The sequence below is a fragment of the Chamaea fasciata genome, unplaced genomic scaffold (genome assembly GCF_029207755.1).
Source record: "Chamaea fasciata isolate MVZ Bird 193981 ecotype frontalis unplaced genomic scaffold, bChaFas1.0.hap1 SCAF_11, whole genome shotgun sequence".
Classification (NCBI taxonomy): domain Eukaryota; kingdom Metazoa; phylum Chordata; class Aves; order Passeriformes; family Sylviidae; genus Chamaea; species Chamaea fasciata.
The window spans coordinates 9807748-9825489 of NW_027094096.1; the positions used below are offsets into that span (position 1 = coordinate 9807748).

Consider the following 17742-nt stretch of genomic DNA (forward strand, 5'->3'; position numbering starts at 1 on the left):
GGTGTTTTAGTAACAGCCAGCAAACACCTTTTCAATAGGGCCAATGGCCCAGCTCATTCCTTTTGGGGCTAAATTCCTGATGGACAAGGGCAAGAAAATTCTTCAGCCACCACCTCCTCCTGGTGATTTAAAAAACTACTGTGTGTGTAGGTGTGTTGGGGGTGTGCAGTAAACTTAAAGCTTCATAAAAAAAGCTTCCAAATAGTCAAGCTAAAATATCACCCTAATTCCAGTCCCTCTCCTTAGAAGAAATATTCTACTTGTGAACAACAGTCAGGACTTCTACATTAACAGGCTGGAGAGGAGTAAAATTGTGGACACGTTGTGAAAAACACTCTCCAGGTACACTGGAACACTGCACCAGCACCACACACTTGTTTAGCACAGCCCATCGAGAACTGTTCTGGCAGATGCTCTACAACCAGGCTTTTCTTTTTGCTTCATTTCCAGCTCTTCATATTGGAAAGCCCATCCCAACTATATTTCTCAAGATCAATGGGTGAAAGTAATGTGAACCAAGACAAAAATTACTGTTTTGAATTACAGCAGAAAAATAGTTATGGCTGGGAAGGCACAAAATATGTGAATTGGAAGGTCAGAAATACGATTTAATAAAAACTGCAGTACAATGCACACTCAAAAATTTCTAACTGCGAGAAGAATGATGCCACCAAACAGCTCTTTTTAATCTATTTTTGCAGCATACTGTCAGGAATAAAAAAAAGTTCCAGGGTAAGAACTAAAAATCTCATTACAGTAACAATTTTTTATTGCATGTTTAAAATGCATTTTTAAAAACAAATAGTGCACGCTGGCTTCACTTTAATCTCCTGAAATATGCATTTATGATGGGAAGCCCTGGGGCTACAGATCCATCTATGATGTTTATTAACAAAATATAATCCCAGTACATTTCCCCAGGGGACAGTATTTAGTTCCAAAAGATTGTCAACCCTGTACTCTAACACACTTGAATTAGTTGTTTGTGTACACTAAATCCATTTATTTTAAATTTATTTTGTCTACATTTAGTGAAATAAAAACATCGCCCTGTACAATCCACCATCAGCAGTGAGTACAACAGCAAAAATTATTATACAGTTTATACACACTAAAATCTTGTCCTTTTTCCTATAAAGAAACCAGAAAAAACCTAATCAATATAGAGTTTAATTTAGAAGAACTCAAATTACAGAAGGGAAAGCCAAAATTATTACGGTCTTTTCTGAGCCCCCAAAAGTTCCTAATTCATGTTGTTGGAACAGTGAGTGCAGCAGGAAGAGTGAAACATGCTCAAGTTGTCTTCTTGGGTCTTCAAAAAATTAGCAAGTATTTAAATTAAACATGTCTAGTTAAATAAACATTTGAAGCAGAGCAAGGTAAGTGGGAATTTTGCCTTACCACTTGTGGTTTCTTTTAAACCCAACTTATACAATGCGCGAAGTGCTAAGCAACACTACAGAAACACATTTACATCAACACTGAAGATCTGGGGAAATGAAATTCCAACAAATTTATTTTTTTAAATGAGCTGTATTTTCTAAAGTCATTTTTATTTCTCTGTTTTCATACAGTATTGAAAACAAACGCGGCACATTCACATTTTCCCGAAGAATTGTAAGGATGGATCTCTACAGGGATAACGTTGAAAAGCCTGAAGCTCAATTAATTCATGTCAAAAACTCTCAAAAGGAGTAAAAGGCTTGATCTGAATGGTCTAGAACATGTACTGTAATTTAATAGAGAAGATGGTCATCTTAATATTAATGATTTAAAAGAACTTCCCAGTTCATGCGAAGAGTATAGTCCAAGAATAAATCAAATTTTCTGAACGCATTTTATGCTACGTAAGTGTATACTTTGCGATCCTCAGGTGTTCGTGCCAAATATTCTCTCTCAATAAGTCCTTCAATACGTTTTTTAATAACAACTGGACTTGGTAAGAACCGGGCCTTCAGCTGCTGAGTTACCTAAAACAAAATAAAACCCAACAATGTAAGATCACAGTGCAAGTAAGATCCTGAAGTGCCCTAAGAGAACACAACAACCAGAAAAAGGTATTAAGACAGATGGTGACTACTATGAAGCGTAAAAAGCAGCCTGAAGGCTTCTGACAGTCCCTCCACTTGCCCTGCTCACGCTGGGGTATGATTTAAAGCTCTACAGAGGCATGGTCACAACCTGAGAATGCTCCCAATTTCACAGCTCTAAGGGAGTTCAGGAGTGCAAAATGTGAAATGTCCTGGAGCTGTGTGAGCTTGGCAGTGAAAAGCAGCAGGACTTTCTCTCTGCTAAGAGCTCAGATCTCTTAAACCCGGACCCAACAGTCAGTAACAAGATCAAAACCAAAAATAATGTTAAGCACACTGGTTTGCTGGTTTGCTTTTCAAGCAATTTAACATCATAACAGCACTAAAAGTAGGAAGGAAAATTAGATACACCCATGAGTACATCCTAAAGTGAAGGGTAAGGATTAAGGTGTGTCTTCAGATAGACATGGAGAAAAGAAAGAATGGGTTAAATACAGCCTTTCAGAATGGTGTTAGTAAAAGCTGTGTAACTTTAATGAGCAAAAGCAAAACTCTGTACAAGCATACCTCTGCTACTAGCACATTGTGTTGCATCTTCTTTCTAGATTTCATTATCCGAACTATAGCAGCTTCTATCTCATGTTTTCTGTCATCATCTACTTTCTGCCTTGTTTCTTTCCTTTCTGGATCAGATTCTCCTTGTTTGGCAGCAACTGAAAGGAAATAGAGAATGTAAATTATGTTAGCAAAATCCAAATGTATTTTACTGTGTGTTAGCTTCACTATTTATTTCATCTAGACATCAAGTTATATTTTCCTGAGTTTTGACATTCTCAAAGTTGATTTTTTTTTTTAAATGAAAAGCAGCCACAAGAAATATTAACACTTTCTGGCGTATTTTGATAGCAACTGACAAGATAACAAACTGTTATTTAATTAGTACTATGTTAAAATTTGAACAGTACTCAAATCTCTTACAGGCACAAGCACTAGCACTTCTATAAGCTGATGAAATGGTTATTATATGCTCAGCTTCCCTTATTTGTTAAGCCCAAATCATTGCCCAAAACCATTACAAGCTACCTGGTACTTGAAAATGGCTGTTGTATCATGGGCTAAAATATCACTCATTTCACTGCAGTACAGCAACTTATGAGGCAATTTTCCTATTTAATTTCCACTGAATCAATCAGTGGCATATTTTTCATTTTATTATTTAATTTGAATTTTATTTTTCTTTCAGTATTTCCTGTAAGAGGTAATTACAAATTTTGTAAAGTAAAAGGCTTAACAGACTTCCACACTTTTCTTGGCACTTGAATTTTCATTTCAGTGCAACTAATCATCAAGAAAAAAAAATTCTCTCATTTCTGTGGACATCAATCCTGCAAAAAAAAATCTGAAGTTTAAAGGCAGATTTGGGACTGCAAGGGAGTAGAACATAAAAGCTGACTTACCCGTCTGAATCTTGACTCTGTGTAGTTTAGATGTGAACTGATCATTCACTGTAAATATATGACCATTTTCTATTTCTTTTGATTTGGGCTCTTTTGTGAGAACACGTTGTGTTGGTTTGCCACATGCAAGGGACTGTAGGGCTCTAACAAGTTCTCTTTCAGGGATATCAGTTTCTTGTTGAATTTCCTAAAGAAGAACACTTGGTTAGCTTATAGCTGTGGCAGAAATATCATGTGTTGCAAACAACATCAGGGATTGCTTAAGAAAAGTAATACTGTGACAGTTGTGGCACTTGAAAGGTCAGAACTCAGTCAGCAGCAAGGTTTCAGTGGGTATTGTGCAAAATGATCCACCTGGGTCAGCACCCAGACAGAGAATTCTGTCAAATGAACAGGCACCATGAACTGGAAGGAGAAGAATGAATAACCAGCTGTTCCATTTCCCTGCAATTTCTGAGAGGGCTGAAAGGATCTGTTAACTGTTCCCAGGGTTTATTGCACAGGATGAAATCAAACCTTCTGACTAACTCAGTGATGGAAAACATCCATGATGTTCATGACCATTCCTGACCAAGAGCTGCACAAATGCTTTTGCACTCAGCCACACTGTTAAAAAGATCTTTACAAATGGAGCAAACAACGTCTGGTTTCACTGTAGCATACAAATACTCTAGATTCATCAAACCTCCCTTCTGAATAACTCAAACAATTTATTTACAGCCCAGATACCTTTGGCTAGGACTTCTCCAGGTGAAGTACAAAAAGAGCCCATTATAGTGCAGCAAACATACAAACTTTGAAAAAGACTGCTTGTAAAACATGAACATAACCTGATGCACCTCTGTCAGTGCTCTTAAGAGTCAGCTGAGAGATGGATGTTAGGCAAGTCAACAGTGGTCATGAGCTAGTAAATAAATTACAATGAATGCAGAATGATGCCTTAATATGCCCTAGGAAAAGGCCAACTATGCCGCTCTCTCAGATCTACTGTATTTATTGAGCTCCCATTCAGTAAATGTTCATTTTGCCTCATCTCTTTTCTTCCTATTTCTAGCCTGAGGAAACTGCAGACACTTCTGATCTCAAATTCCCATTCATACCTGAGGGACTTGTGACAGCTAAAGAGAAAAACCAAACCTCACAGACATGCAACTGTCCACAAGAGCTATCCGTTTCTCAGCTTCCCCAGCTTTGGTTCCAAGGGCACTATATAAAGCCCTTACACTGTCCCCATGAATTCCTGATTCTCATGGCACACAAGTCCATGTGATGACCTTAGGCTGAAAACAGCAGTAACAACTCCAAGTGATCAAAATGCTAAGATCTGTAAAGGACTATAAACAATTTGTTAGAAGTTCTTTGAAGAGTTACCAAAAAATCAAACTATTTCTATCAAATAATGACATTTCTTGAGTATACTCAAGTTATTTCTTAAATCAACCCATAAAAAACAGCCACTTTTTTGTCATCAGGCACCACTGACAACATGAAAGGAACTAGACTGCACCTCATGCACAGCACCTCACTACCAGCTCTGTGATGCCAAGGCTCAGATAAAATATTCTGTATTTTTCAACTTGACCCAATGCTACACAGAGTGTTGACTTTATGTGAAACCACATGAAACTGTTTTTGACATAAGGTCAAGTAAACTGGAATGAGGTAAAAAGAATAAAATCATCAAATCCAGAATTAAAAAAAATTCATGGGTTTTGGTACCTCCTGCTTATAGATGATTTGGAAATACTATAATGTTCCTAAGAGTATTCTTAGCATAATGCATTCAGAAATACTTATACCATCTGAAGTAAGTTGTGAATATCCACATATTTTAACTATTTCCTAGTATCAAAATGTTTCTTCTGAAGCTGCTCACAGAAAGTTACTATTTCTTCCTTTGCTGCTTTATTTAAAACATAACTGTCACCTTCACACATTTTTTTCAGATTCAGCACAAAGTAGCATTAAAAAAAAATCCCAAGAAGCTATAATCCTTTACATGGCACAACAAAAATCTTACTGAAATGGACTGATCAGCAGAAAATTTACCAAACCAAGGGAAGGGGCCCGATTTTAGAGCTTAGATAAATGAAAAGCCTTAAAAGCTACAAACCAGACCCAGCTTATTAAAGATGTAATGCCAGTGACATGCAGGCTCCCAAACTTTGATTTTTGATCAACAATTAAAATTAATCATTTCAAAACTACATCAGTTCTACAAGGCCATGTATATATATATACACACACTTAACAAAAGTATAACCAAGTGCTTTTAAAAAAAATGAAACAAAGAGCCAAAAGGGAATTTGAGGGGATTTCATGCTACCCATCCTTACATAAACCACTGTGTATTTGCTATTGCACTTCACTCTGCAGCTGAGCCATGAACACACTCAAACCATTTCACTTTTAGAATTTATAAACCAGCATTAAAGACCACAAAGAATTGCACTGCAATGTGCTGCCTCAGAAGGAGCCAAAAATTTCGAGCTGAATAAAACAAAATGCAGCTTTGAATGTAAATGGGGATAACAGATGTTCCTGTGCTCTCCTTCCCTCAGCCTGAACAATAACGTTTATCTGAACAAATTTTGATGTAGATATCTGATGTAGCAGTGAGAAATGTGTACTTCCTCCCCATCTCCAAAAATGCCTTATTTTAAAGACCACATTAGATATGTACACAGGAGCAGTACTGATTACACAATCTCAGTGCTAATGTATTACCAAGTGAGAGCTCTGTCTGTGGGCTACAAAAGAGATCATTCCACATATGGAACTCTGTCAGTTCTAAGCAAGAAAACAGTTTATTAGAAGGAAAATGTGCAGGAAAATCCAAAGGGAAAGAATTTTGTCATTTTGTTGAAATAATAAGAAGTATTTTTAGTTTTATTTACAGAATGCAACTCGTGTAGCTTCCAAAGCAGACATCAGCAAGAGAGGGAACAGGTAATCTAGTTTACAGTTCTAATCTCTCATTTTTGTGGAATGATTCCACAACTTAACTTCTACTATGGTCACATTTGTATTTCTTGTTTGTTAAATATTAAGAACCACACTTATTTCTGATGTCATTACAAAAGGTGAGCATTTCACCTTTTAAAATACTGAGCTGTAATGTAAATCAACTGAAAATTATGTTGAGTATTATATAAGTCTTGATTAGAAAAAATTGGACTTATTGAAAAAATTAGCATTCTTTGAAGGCCTGCATGAAGATTCTTCCTCTTCCACTTTAGCAGCATTAACCTACACTATATGGCCAATAGCTATTCTGCATATACAAATAAAATGTTTCTGTACAGGAATATAAAAAATGTGTACATTTTTTGTGAAGAAATTTTTCTATGCAACGATCTTTTAAGTTTCCATAGTATTTTATGGATAATTTTTGCATTATCAGTATCCCATTTTTCATCTCAATCACATGGCCTAATGGCTATTAGGACTATTATGAGGATCTTACCAAGTTTGCAATTAAGAATCACACTGAATGCAAAATAAAACGCAAAGTCTGTTCAGCTGTGAAGGCAACATTAGATGAATCTGTTGGGCTGTGAATCTGCAGAAACATTTGTGTATCGGACAGTTTTAGGATACACAGGCACACACAAGTCAGCTCACGTGCTCTGCTGCACTGAAAGCACTCATCTGACACAACAGAGAAGGAATGGTGGCTCAGCGCTCAGCAGTTAATGAGGGTATCCAATAATCAATGAACAAAGATATTCATTCTCCTCTGAAGTTTTCATAAGCTTTCCTGGCTGGAGTTAAAGACAACTCCCACACACTTCACCAAAGAAACCAAACAATACAAATATGCCTCCTCAATGTTTTAGTTCAAGTGGGACACAAAGTAAGAGCTTTAGAACTCCCAAACCAGAAATAAACAAAACATACAACCTAAAAGCAGATGGATATATTTCTCTATCATCTGGTCTGGTAAAATAAAGTATAATTTAGAGCATGCATTAAAAACTGTATTTTTCACTGCTCTCCCAAGTGTTATTTATTCATATAAGGGTAAGGCTCTACAACTCATTAAGCCTGCAATTTGGTGGAATAAGGCAGCCATCAGCCCAATTTCAAAATCAGCTTCAAGGAAAAAAATAAGCTGTGAAATCCCCCTCCTCTTCACTCCCTCAGATATTCTGCAACATATTCAAAGCTCTAATGCCCCTGCAATGGGTTTCACAACACACAGGACTTTGTGTTCTAAAATAACATTTTAAATTATCAGTAGTTTATTAAGAGTCTCTTATCAAATCCTGCCTTCCTTTATCACTACTGAGACCATTTCAAAGAAACTTTCTTTATTAACAGGCTAGAAGTATGCCAAATAAGCTGAAAACACAATCCAAACAAAAAGGCCAATGATTACTATGCATAGCACAGTCGAAAGCAGATGAGAAAACCTGAAAACTGACTGTTCCAAACTGCACCCATACTGCTTTTCAAGGCTGCTAATGCTCCCTCAAACAGAAGTTAATGTCCAAAACAAAACTATTAATTTATTGTAAAAATATAATGCTCGCACAACAAAGCACACGATGATCGTCATCATCATCATCATCTCTTAGCTGACATTTTAACCTTTCCCAGCACCACCCCTCTAGTCTCCTTGCTAGGAATCTATCCAGACCTTTCTTCACTGTCCTTTCTGGCTGATCAGCTCAGAGAAGGGCTGAAAGTTCTTTGATTCATCCTCCACCTCAGTCCAGCCTGTCGATTTTACTTCGGTATTCAAAAAGCCAGGATCCAAACCCTTCTCCACCCTTTGGCCTCTAGATCCAGCTTCTCAAAGACAAAATGAGGAAATGGAGCCACCTGCTGCATTTCAGCTTCAGTTTTTCTACAGCTCAACGGCCTAGAACAACCACACTCACAATTCTCAAACATTTCTGACACCACCTGCTCCCAAATAATTTCCTCTCCTAGAACTGCTTCCCAGGTGCATTGCTAATGACCTGCTTCCTCTGTTAACTGGCTTGACCCATACTCAAATAGAATGAGAGGCACCCGATCTTCAAACGCTGAACTCAAAGAGGACAAGACAGTGCCCAAACCAGTTATTTAGAATCAGGTAAGAAACCCACACCACTTACCTCAAACGTGTATTTTTCTCTGTTGTTAAATAGCATTAATATTGTCATCTGGAAAGTGGAGACTTGCAATATGTGCTTCCGTGTATTTGAGCCAGTTACTTGGGCACCTCCTACACCGACTTCTGAGCCATCTTCCTATTTTAAAATTCCAAAACTACTGTTAGATTATTCTTCACTGAAAAATGTTTTATCCTGATAAGATGAAAGTTTCATGATGAAAAATTTCTCTAGGAGATCAGCCTACCAAAGCGACAGGAAAGCAAACACTTGGGGCATGGCCAGGATGTTCCTCCAGCAGCTGCCTTACAGTGCCAGGAGTTGGAGCTTGGAGGCCCATACAGAGCTCCTGTGCTCCAGCCACCACTCCAGACCAGGCCATCTACAGCCACCAGCCAAACTCTTACCATTGCCAAGGATGGACGCTTCACCACCTCTGAGGCCCCTGTTTCATTACTTGTCCACCCCCCCAGTTTTCTTAAGCTTATCTTTAAATTTATTAATATATTTATCCGACAGTAAGACAATTTCAACATCCTCACAAGTGCATGTTATTAATACTTAGTTGTAAGAATTTTGCTTTCATTTTGCATTGCCTCCTACATTCCCAAGCATCATGCCATTACTAGTTCTAGCATAGCATTTTAGTACTGGTCGAATCACTGCAAAATTCCTTTCTTTATACATACAAATTAAGCATTGTATTTCTATGAACTGCTAGAGTCTTGTTTTTGAAAAAATGCTGTCTACACGGCACTCTGAATATGAAAAGCAGGCTGAACTTGGCTTAACAAAAATAACTAACAAGTTTCTTTTCACTGACAGTCAAACCCAAACCACTCAAATGACTGAGGTTCCCTTCAAGAAACCATTTACTACTTTTCTACACGTAAAAGATGATGCTGAGTTTTGCATCATCTTTTAGATTCAGAGGGATAAAAAAAAGTCAAAGCAAAACTGCTGCAAAGAAAGAATCAGACTATAAGACTGACGGAAGGCATCTTTTTTCTTATTCCTACATTCTCAATGAGTTTGCTTTTATTTAACAAAATTCTGAAGTTACAAAAAAATATGCATTTGCTTACTTTAAAGAAATATACAATATTTATATAATCTTGATTCTCTACCTTTTTAACAGGCCCATAGAAAGTGGCATTGAGATCTGCAGAGCCCATGTGATGCTGGAGTGTCAGCTGTCGTCCACTGTGTTTGGCTAAATAAAATCTGTAATAGAATTGAAATGAAAACAATATACAGCTCACATTTTGTATTGAAGAGGAAATAAATTTTAAAAGTTACATAGCCTTTTGGAGCTGTTGAGGACATTCTTAAATCATTTATAACTTTCTGCTTTTTCAAAACATTAACTTTTGTCAGAATTCTATTTAAGACCTCCCAAAACCTCAAGCATCATAATGCAATTATTGCATTCTCCAATTTTCATGTGAGCTGAAGAAGAGCAGTTTGCCAGCACATCTTTAACAGTAAAGCTGGTTAAAAAAAAAAATAGGTAAGTTTGTACAGGTAAGTTTAGAAAGTTTCTTCTTAAAACCTCTACCTAAAAATCTGTAGTGATACATACCTTCTAAATATTTCAAAAGCATGTCTGGGAGCTGGAGGGATGTTGCACTTTGGTGTGGCTGACTGGGTAGGCCAGTAACCTGTTGTGAGGACACGCACTGTGAGATCAACACCTCCTAGTGAGACCTGAGGGTAATTGGAAGAAAACATAACACTGTTTTAAAACAAGACCATGTTTCACCACTTGGTCTGTATCAGTGTAAAATACTCAGGATTTTGTCTAACTACAGAAGAAATAGACGAATCTGTAAACATTCTTTTTACAAAACCAGACAAATACATTGATTCATCACTATCAGGGTAGACTGTACAGCAAAAATCCTCTTCATTATTCCCCTCTGGCATCAAAGAGCATACAAAATTTAACAAAAGGAATTCTTAACCAAGAACTAAACAGAACTCATAAACAGAACTTATGATATGTGCAACAGATCTTTGTAAATAGGTTTTTTGATGGCATGCAATAAAACCGGGTTGCACGAAAGGCGTCAGTTTCAAAATAACTCCTCCTAAATGTATTCTCTGGAAGTAGAGAGGAAACACTGACCATCTGATGTTGAACCATAGGGAGCTTATCTGTGGAGTGCAATATCAACAGTTACTCACTTTTACACAGCCCACCTATCCCCTTTCCCTAAGGACAGCCATGGCTCCGAATATTCACCACTGGTGAGGAAACATTCCCCAGCTGATCTATAAAGATGTGTTGGCAGATGATAAAGGTCTGGCTACTAGCGATGCAAAATCCTCACTAGGTATCCCAAGTACGCTGAGCATTATTAAGCTTAAAACTGACTACTTTCAGCTTTAGGAGGTAGAACCAGTACCTTCAAAGAACACAAATCATGGACAAAACCCCCAAAACATACAATATTCAACTTATATAACTCCACTACACAGAAATAGAGCAGATTATGTTTTACAAGGTGAAAAACTGCCACCTGAACTCAGAAACTTTCACTATTCAATAGCACAGTAGCATTCCCATGTACTACAGAAGATTTTTTGTATTGTGTGTACTGAATGCCTGTGTCTACCAACCAACTTGTGCCCAGGAAACTTCTGAAAAGCCTAAACAAGCTTCAACAGTTTTCTTCCTCCAGCTAAAGTGTGGGAAAAGGCCATTATTGCAGACAGAAGGATACAGAAAATATATTTATCCAGAACTGAAGCATTTGAGCTGAGATGGCAACCATTTCCCAAAATTTTCTGGTCTTTGCCAGACCAGAACACAGCACCAATTTAGAATGCCTCCCATCATAGGTTCTCTAAAGAGCACTAAGCAGTTGGTAATACAAAAATTTTTGGAAGCACTTTATTTTACAGGATGTCTTTTCAGCATAAAAATGGTATGAATTACTGGAAAGTGCCCTGAAGTAATCCAGTCTTTCCAGAACTCAAAGAAATGTTCCAGGATCACAGTTACAGAAATTTCTCAATCTATCAGCCTGGACTTTCCCTGGTGCTGAGCTTTCCACTTTCTGAGAGCAAACCAATCATCTACACAGCCCTTGGCACTGCCTATATCTCAGGACAGAGGATCCAGAAGGAAACTTTTCAGGTAGGATTATTTACAGAAAAGTAGATGTCTGACTCTTCTAGGAGGCACTGTACAAATTCAAGGTACCCAAACTGTTTAAAAAGGGGCAGAACAAACTATTTCACATAAAACACAGTATCACCAGAATTTAACAGTAACAAAAACCCCCAAGTCTTCCTGTATTTCCTAAGTAGTATTTCTGGACATTTCATTAAAAGGCCAAGGCTGACCAAAAGTAAACCATCACATGAACTGCTTGGTGTTTTGCCAAGAGAAAGATGAAGTTTCAAATAAAGCCTAACAGAACATCTGATAACATTTTAAATTCATCTTCTTAGCTGTAAAAGGAAGATAGAGATATCATTTATTAACTCACTTATTTTAAGACTGTCACGTAAAGTAAACCTTTAAGCACAACCCCCTCCTCCCCTACATGTCGAAATGGGACATGCTCCAACAAATTTTTATTGAAATTTATATTTCAAGCATTCCAGAAGCAAAACATGACTAGCCTCTAAAGCAGAGAAACCAAACAAACCAGGAGTAAAGCTGCCTGTCCACCAACACCTTTATCCACTTTCTCTCCATCCTTTTCTGAATCCACTTAGAGAACATGCTGTTCTCCTACTCATGATGAGTCACAGAATGCTGATGAGGACTTCAGCCAACTGCTTCAAAACAACAAAAATTTCATATCACCTTGCACAACCAGGGATATTGGACAGAGTATATTCATGAAAATATTCCTGGCACTCAGACTCCTGAAACTGATTCAAACAGATTTGATGTACTGACCCTACTTACCTGCATACAAGGAACTACTTGGCTGTTTATTAAACACTATTTAAAGTGCTACTGAGTGTCAGTACTGAAAAAGAGTGTTTAAGAGCAAGTAAACTGATATCTCAAAAAGAATGATGTCTCCCTAAAGTATTCCAGGGGCCTACTTTTACAAGAAGGTGTAATTTTTCTAATTAAACAACTAAATCCATTTTTAAAAAATTGTAAGAAAACTTGAAAAACTGAATTTTGAAGTTTGAATAAAATGGCAGTTTTGCTTTTAGCAAAGGCATTAATTGTGTCAGGAAAGCTCAACGTGAGATGGCGTGCTTTGCACATACCTGCAGCATGCAGTATTTTCTCCTGCTCTTAGCAAAAAATATTCATCACAACTGGTGATTAACTTGGAAGAATGGGAATGGGACGGCTTTGCTGGGGAAACACACATGGGAGCTGGCAGCCGCGACACAGCCGGATAGGGCGGGGGCCGGGCACAGCGCGCCCCCTGGCGGTGCCGCCCGGCACAGCCGCTGAGCCGCGCACCCAGGGCCCAGGCCTTCGGGCACACGGATTTCATGGAAAGAAACCGGCACTGCTGGAGCTGTGGATCGAGCTCTGAACCGACTATGGCATTCCAGGAAATGCTGACACAGTTTACAAGGTAAGACGCACAGTATAAGGTACAATCTGTACAAACTGACCAAGTCCTTCTCAGCATGTGCATTTACCAGTAAATGAAGAACCGCAAGCATGGAGAGACGTTCAGGGTTTGTTCTGAAGCAAAAGGACAAACAAACAGACCCCCAGCACTTACCCCTGTCGCCTGAAGATGTTGCCTGAACTCATCCATCGTTGTGTTTGAGATGCTCATGTCCCTGAACATTCCTTCCAGTTTCGATGTGAACTGACATCCACATTCAGTCTGAAACACACAAAATCATTTGTGGTACCAGAACTATGAAAACAAAGTTTCTGCTAGGTAAACTGCAAGGCTAAAGTTAGCTTATAACTCCCCAGAATTACATTTCTGTACTACTGGTTACTGGAATTTCCATTTGGATTACATTTCCTATCTTATATAAAGATCTAACCCTACAAAGATCGTAACTTGCTTTCCGTCTCTTTTCTCCATTATTGTACTTTTGTCTTATATTTCTATAACATGATAAAAATACTGTGCAAGCTTATCAAATCAAGACATAGGCTTTCACCTGCTTTTAGCACAATTCTGTAAAGGGAAATGAACCCTATTTATATCGCAAGGAAACTCCTGTTGTCCTAGGAGTGTTTTATTTTGAAGGCTGACTGCAGATTACCCAGCGAGATTCCTAGGCCTTGTGAGACTCTGGAACATCTGCACACAGACAGATGTGCACATGCAGGATTGTGCCAGTTTTTAACCCACACTGTGAATACACAGGAAAGGAAGACTGTTAGCTTCAGCATCCTGACCACTCTGCAGTTCTGTAAGAAAAGAAGGCATTTCATGTGCACTGATTCATCTTGCAAATGTGTGTGTGCCCTGTGCCTTCTGAATCAGCAGGCTCAAAGTGGTGGAGGGGTAATTGAGAATGAATTAATACTGAGAAATTTGGAGAACCTTGATTCAAACAGGTTTTGCTTACTGACAGAGTATGAAGGTCAAAAAAAAAAAAAAAAGATCAGCGCAGTTTGATTTTAGGATCTCTCTGCTTCAGAAGTGCTCTCATCATTTATCATGCTACTTGAGAAGAAGCTGCAATAGAACTTTGTTTAAGGCCTGTTCAACTTCAGGCTTCACCTTCTTCTCCATCTTTTAATCTATTTACTAAGTATTTAACCAGCTAAGGAAAATGTGTTTCTAGAGATTGCTATGAAGATTTTTTTTTCAAACCACTTAGTCAAAAAGAAATTGAGCATTCTCACCAGTCTGCTGATGAAGGCAACTAAAAAACACCAACACAAGCAACAACAAAATTGTATCTAGAAAAAAACCACAGTCTTCAAATTCAGTCACTCCAGTTGTCCTATTGTTTAAAAGCTTAGAAAAAAATTGTTTTCTAGATTGCACTCTCATCACAGGGACTTTCCAGTACTTCCTTCCTTTTATTTCCATGAAAATATTTGAAAAGCATTTTGTATTTTCTCTCGGGGCTTTCAAAATCAACACTGTATTTAGCAGCGATCAAGATTAACATTATCTATACGTCTCATGTAAAAACAGAAAGAACCATATTTATGAAAAACAAAAAAGAAAGGAAAACTGCTAAGAAGTATACAAGCACTATCTTACCTTTAATTTGGAGATCATATTTTTCTCAGAGTCATCCGAAACACTCTTATTTGTGAGAAGTCTTCTTGCCAAGTGCTGCTTGTAATAGCGTTCAAAAACATCCTTCTCTTGCATAAACCTGAATAAAACCATTGCCTTATCCAATATAGTTTCTACTTCTTGCTCTGTTAGCTGTAAAAGAAATAATTTGCTGGTTTTAATCTTCCAGCACAAGTGTCTTCACAACCTAAGTTCTTAAAGTAATTCCCAGCAGCACATGGTCTAACAGTAGCCATCAAAACTGGTCCAATATATGACTGACAGCCAAAAAAACAGCGCACTAACTCAATAAAGCGGAGTAAGAAATAGATCCAAAATGAAGGGAAAGGCAAGAGGCAAGGGAAAAGGGAAACAATGAAGGGGTAGAATGCCTTGATAAATATAGTAAAAGTTCCTGGGTATGTTTAAAAAAGCATGAGGGAAATCAGTATTAGGAGTAGAAAAGTCAGTCCAGAATGAAAACTTTTAACTGTTAAGATGTTTTGCAAAGCCTGTCTAGTGCCACACAAATAAAACAATTATTTGTTTTATAAAAAAGCCAGAATTTACTATTTGATTCCCAAAGCATAAGTTGTATGCTCTAATACTAAGTTTTATTTAGAGTAACTGAAGCCTCAGCTGAACCATCCTGTCCAGTTCTGGGTTTTGTACTTCAGAAAATTTAATGAAAGAAGCTAAAATTGAAGGCAACAGATGTACTTAGAAGATAGATATGGTAATAGTTGTCTGGTATGTAAAAACAGTAAAAAACCCTTTTGTCTAACTGAATTAATTTTCAAAAGAAATTATTAGATAATGAGAATAGCTGCTGAACTATGAATATACTTAAGAAAATTATGTGTAAGGTTTCAAAAGAAGGGAGCTGCAGAATCCACCATAACCTAATTGCTTTTTGAGGCAGTATCTGCTATAAGTGGTTCAGGTGTGCTGCTTCAGAGGTAGGTGACAAGCCACACAGATGTCCTTACGCCTGATTCTTCTGTAAGTTTACATCTAAAGTGTTATGAGCTCAGACGTGTTACATACACCTTTTTGAAGGTAAAATTGTCATTTCTCTACATATAAAAATAATTCGTAGAGAAGTAGCTTAGTTTAATTCCATCCAAGTTTACAGAGCAAAAAGCATATTTTGAGTTCATTTATACTTACTCCCTTGACTCCCTTTTTCAGCTTATCATCAATAAATAATGAGAGGTACTCTGGAGACCTGGAGTTGAGGTTGAGGAAGTACTCAAAGTCACCCGCAATCGTCTGCTTGAAGAGCCGATCGTTATTGAAAGATTCTTGAAGGAAGCGATCAAACCTACTCTTCAAGTCCAGTAAACCCTTTCAAAATGAAAAGAAAACAAAACCATTTTCGCTGATGTGAAGTTGTAAGCTGGGAAACAATAATAATAGATGAGGCCACAGAGAAGACCAGATTTACAGTCAGAGGTTCTGCAACACTCTCTGTTCAGAATTGTTAGAAAGTACCTGGAATTTCATTTCCATTTTTAAATTTCTATTGCTGCCATGAATCTCTTACAGAAGCAACTTTCACATAAACTGGCTAAAATATTGGTGTCAAACACTGGTGCAGTTTGTTGTAATACACTTCTCAGATTAGGAAAGCTTTTTAAACACCCTTGTTAAACAGGTTGATTTCCTGTATTTTTCTATCAGCAACTTAAAGGAGGTATTTGTTGCACTCATTAAGCCTTTTCTATTTCAAACAACATGGACAAAGTCAGTGTCATAGACAGAGCATTTGGGAAAGCTGAGGCTAAGCACCCATTAAGTGCATCCTTAGAGCTAGTGAACAAGAGGAGAAAACATACCGCAACAACAGGCCTAAACTTGTCAGTGTTTGTGTTGCCCTGTAATTTAATCCAGGGACATGTTCTGCATTATGCAGTCGTGTGTTTCTGTCTTGCTGATCATTAGGAGTCACTGGGAGCATGTGAAAGTTAGATACAAGCATCAGGAATGTGAAATGAACCACTTCCTCTGAACTAAACCACTGGACTCTCAGCATCATCATTACAGTTTGCACTATCTTCACCCAAGGTTAAAGCAACTGAGTATAGCAGGGGGAAGCATCTTAAAATCACCTGAGCACCTTGCTAAGTATATATGATACACACAGGTTTTAACTGAAACAGCATTTGGCAGGCAGGGGGAGAAAATTTCACTTGAGAGATTTGTTGTGGACAACCACTGCCTGCAAAAACTCTTCATGTTTAATGATACGTCTTCAAGTTCTTAAGAAATTATTCATATGTGGTTACTTAAAGAAGCCATTCAAGAATTACTCAAAGAAGTAGTAATGTTTCTTAGGAACTCACCATCTCACTCAAAGGAATGATCTTAACACAGGCTAATTAATGTGTATTAGAAATTATAAATTCAAAGTAAATCCCACTATCTCTCTGTTTACCAAGGTTAGCTCATGTGTCCTCTCCAGGAGTACACCATCTGAACAACCTGGTGTTAAACAGGAGAAACTGTTAGTACCTTGAATTACAAAAGCATTTCAACATCCCTTCAAACTACTATACAAAGTTTTAAATCTAATCCCCTGGCAATGCTTTTGCAATCATCTCACCAATTATGCTCAGGGTGATGTCATGTTGTCGAAGCAGTGCTGAGCTATGATGTTCTTTTCTTGTTGGTTTAATGCAGCTTTCATGTCTGTCTCCTTAGTGCTATTGTCCTTGACAGATTCACATGGACATGGCTGAGATGAGAAGAGCAAGGTGGTTTCTCAATTCATAGATATTCCTCTCTGCCTCCATCCCCTCGGTGGAAGCTGCGGATAAACCTTTCTGGGGGTTTTTCAGTAACTGAATGTCAATCCCTGCCCTAGGACATCTTCAGGAGTTGCTGGGGTCCATACTGACGGGCTGTGCTCTGCCAAAGCACATGGGCAAGTCTTCCTCAGCCTCATTTTGCTTCACCTTTG

General features: G+C 37.9%; 1 protein-coding gene across 1 annotated transcript in view; it reads right to left on the reverse strand.

Annotated features, from left to right (window-relative positions):
• Nucleotides 1–746: 746 nt before the first annotated feature.
• The window catches only part of CUL3 (cullin 3), a 55076-nt gene continuing 38080 nt past the window's right edge, over nucleotides 747–17742 (reverse strand). The window contains exons 8-16 of the mRNA XM_066193177.1: nucleotides 15951–16127; nucleotides 14763–14933; nucleotides 13305–13412; nucleotides 10172–10296; nucleotides 9717–9813; nucleotides 8593–8727; nucleotides 3488–3674; nucleotides 2598–2743; nucleotides 747–1970 (exon numbers count right to left, since the gene is read on the reverse strand). Coding sequence (XP_066049274.1) covers nucleotides 1839–1970; nucleotides 2598–2743; nucleotides 3488–3674; nucleotides 8593–8727; nucleotides 9717–9813; nucleotides 10172–10296; nucleotides 13305–13412; nucleotides 14763–14933; nucleotides 15951–16127 — 1278 coding nt within the window. The 3' untranslated portion in view covers nucleotides 747–1838. The remainder of the gene's footprint in view (nucleotides 1971–2597; nucleotides 2744–3487; nucleotides 3675–8592; nucleotides 8728–9716; nucleotides 9814–10171; nucleotides 10297–13304; nucleotides 13413–14762; nucleotides 14934–15950; nucleotides 16128–17742) is intronic.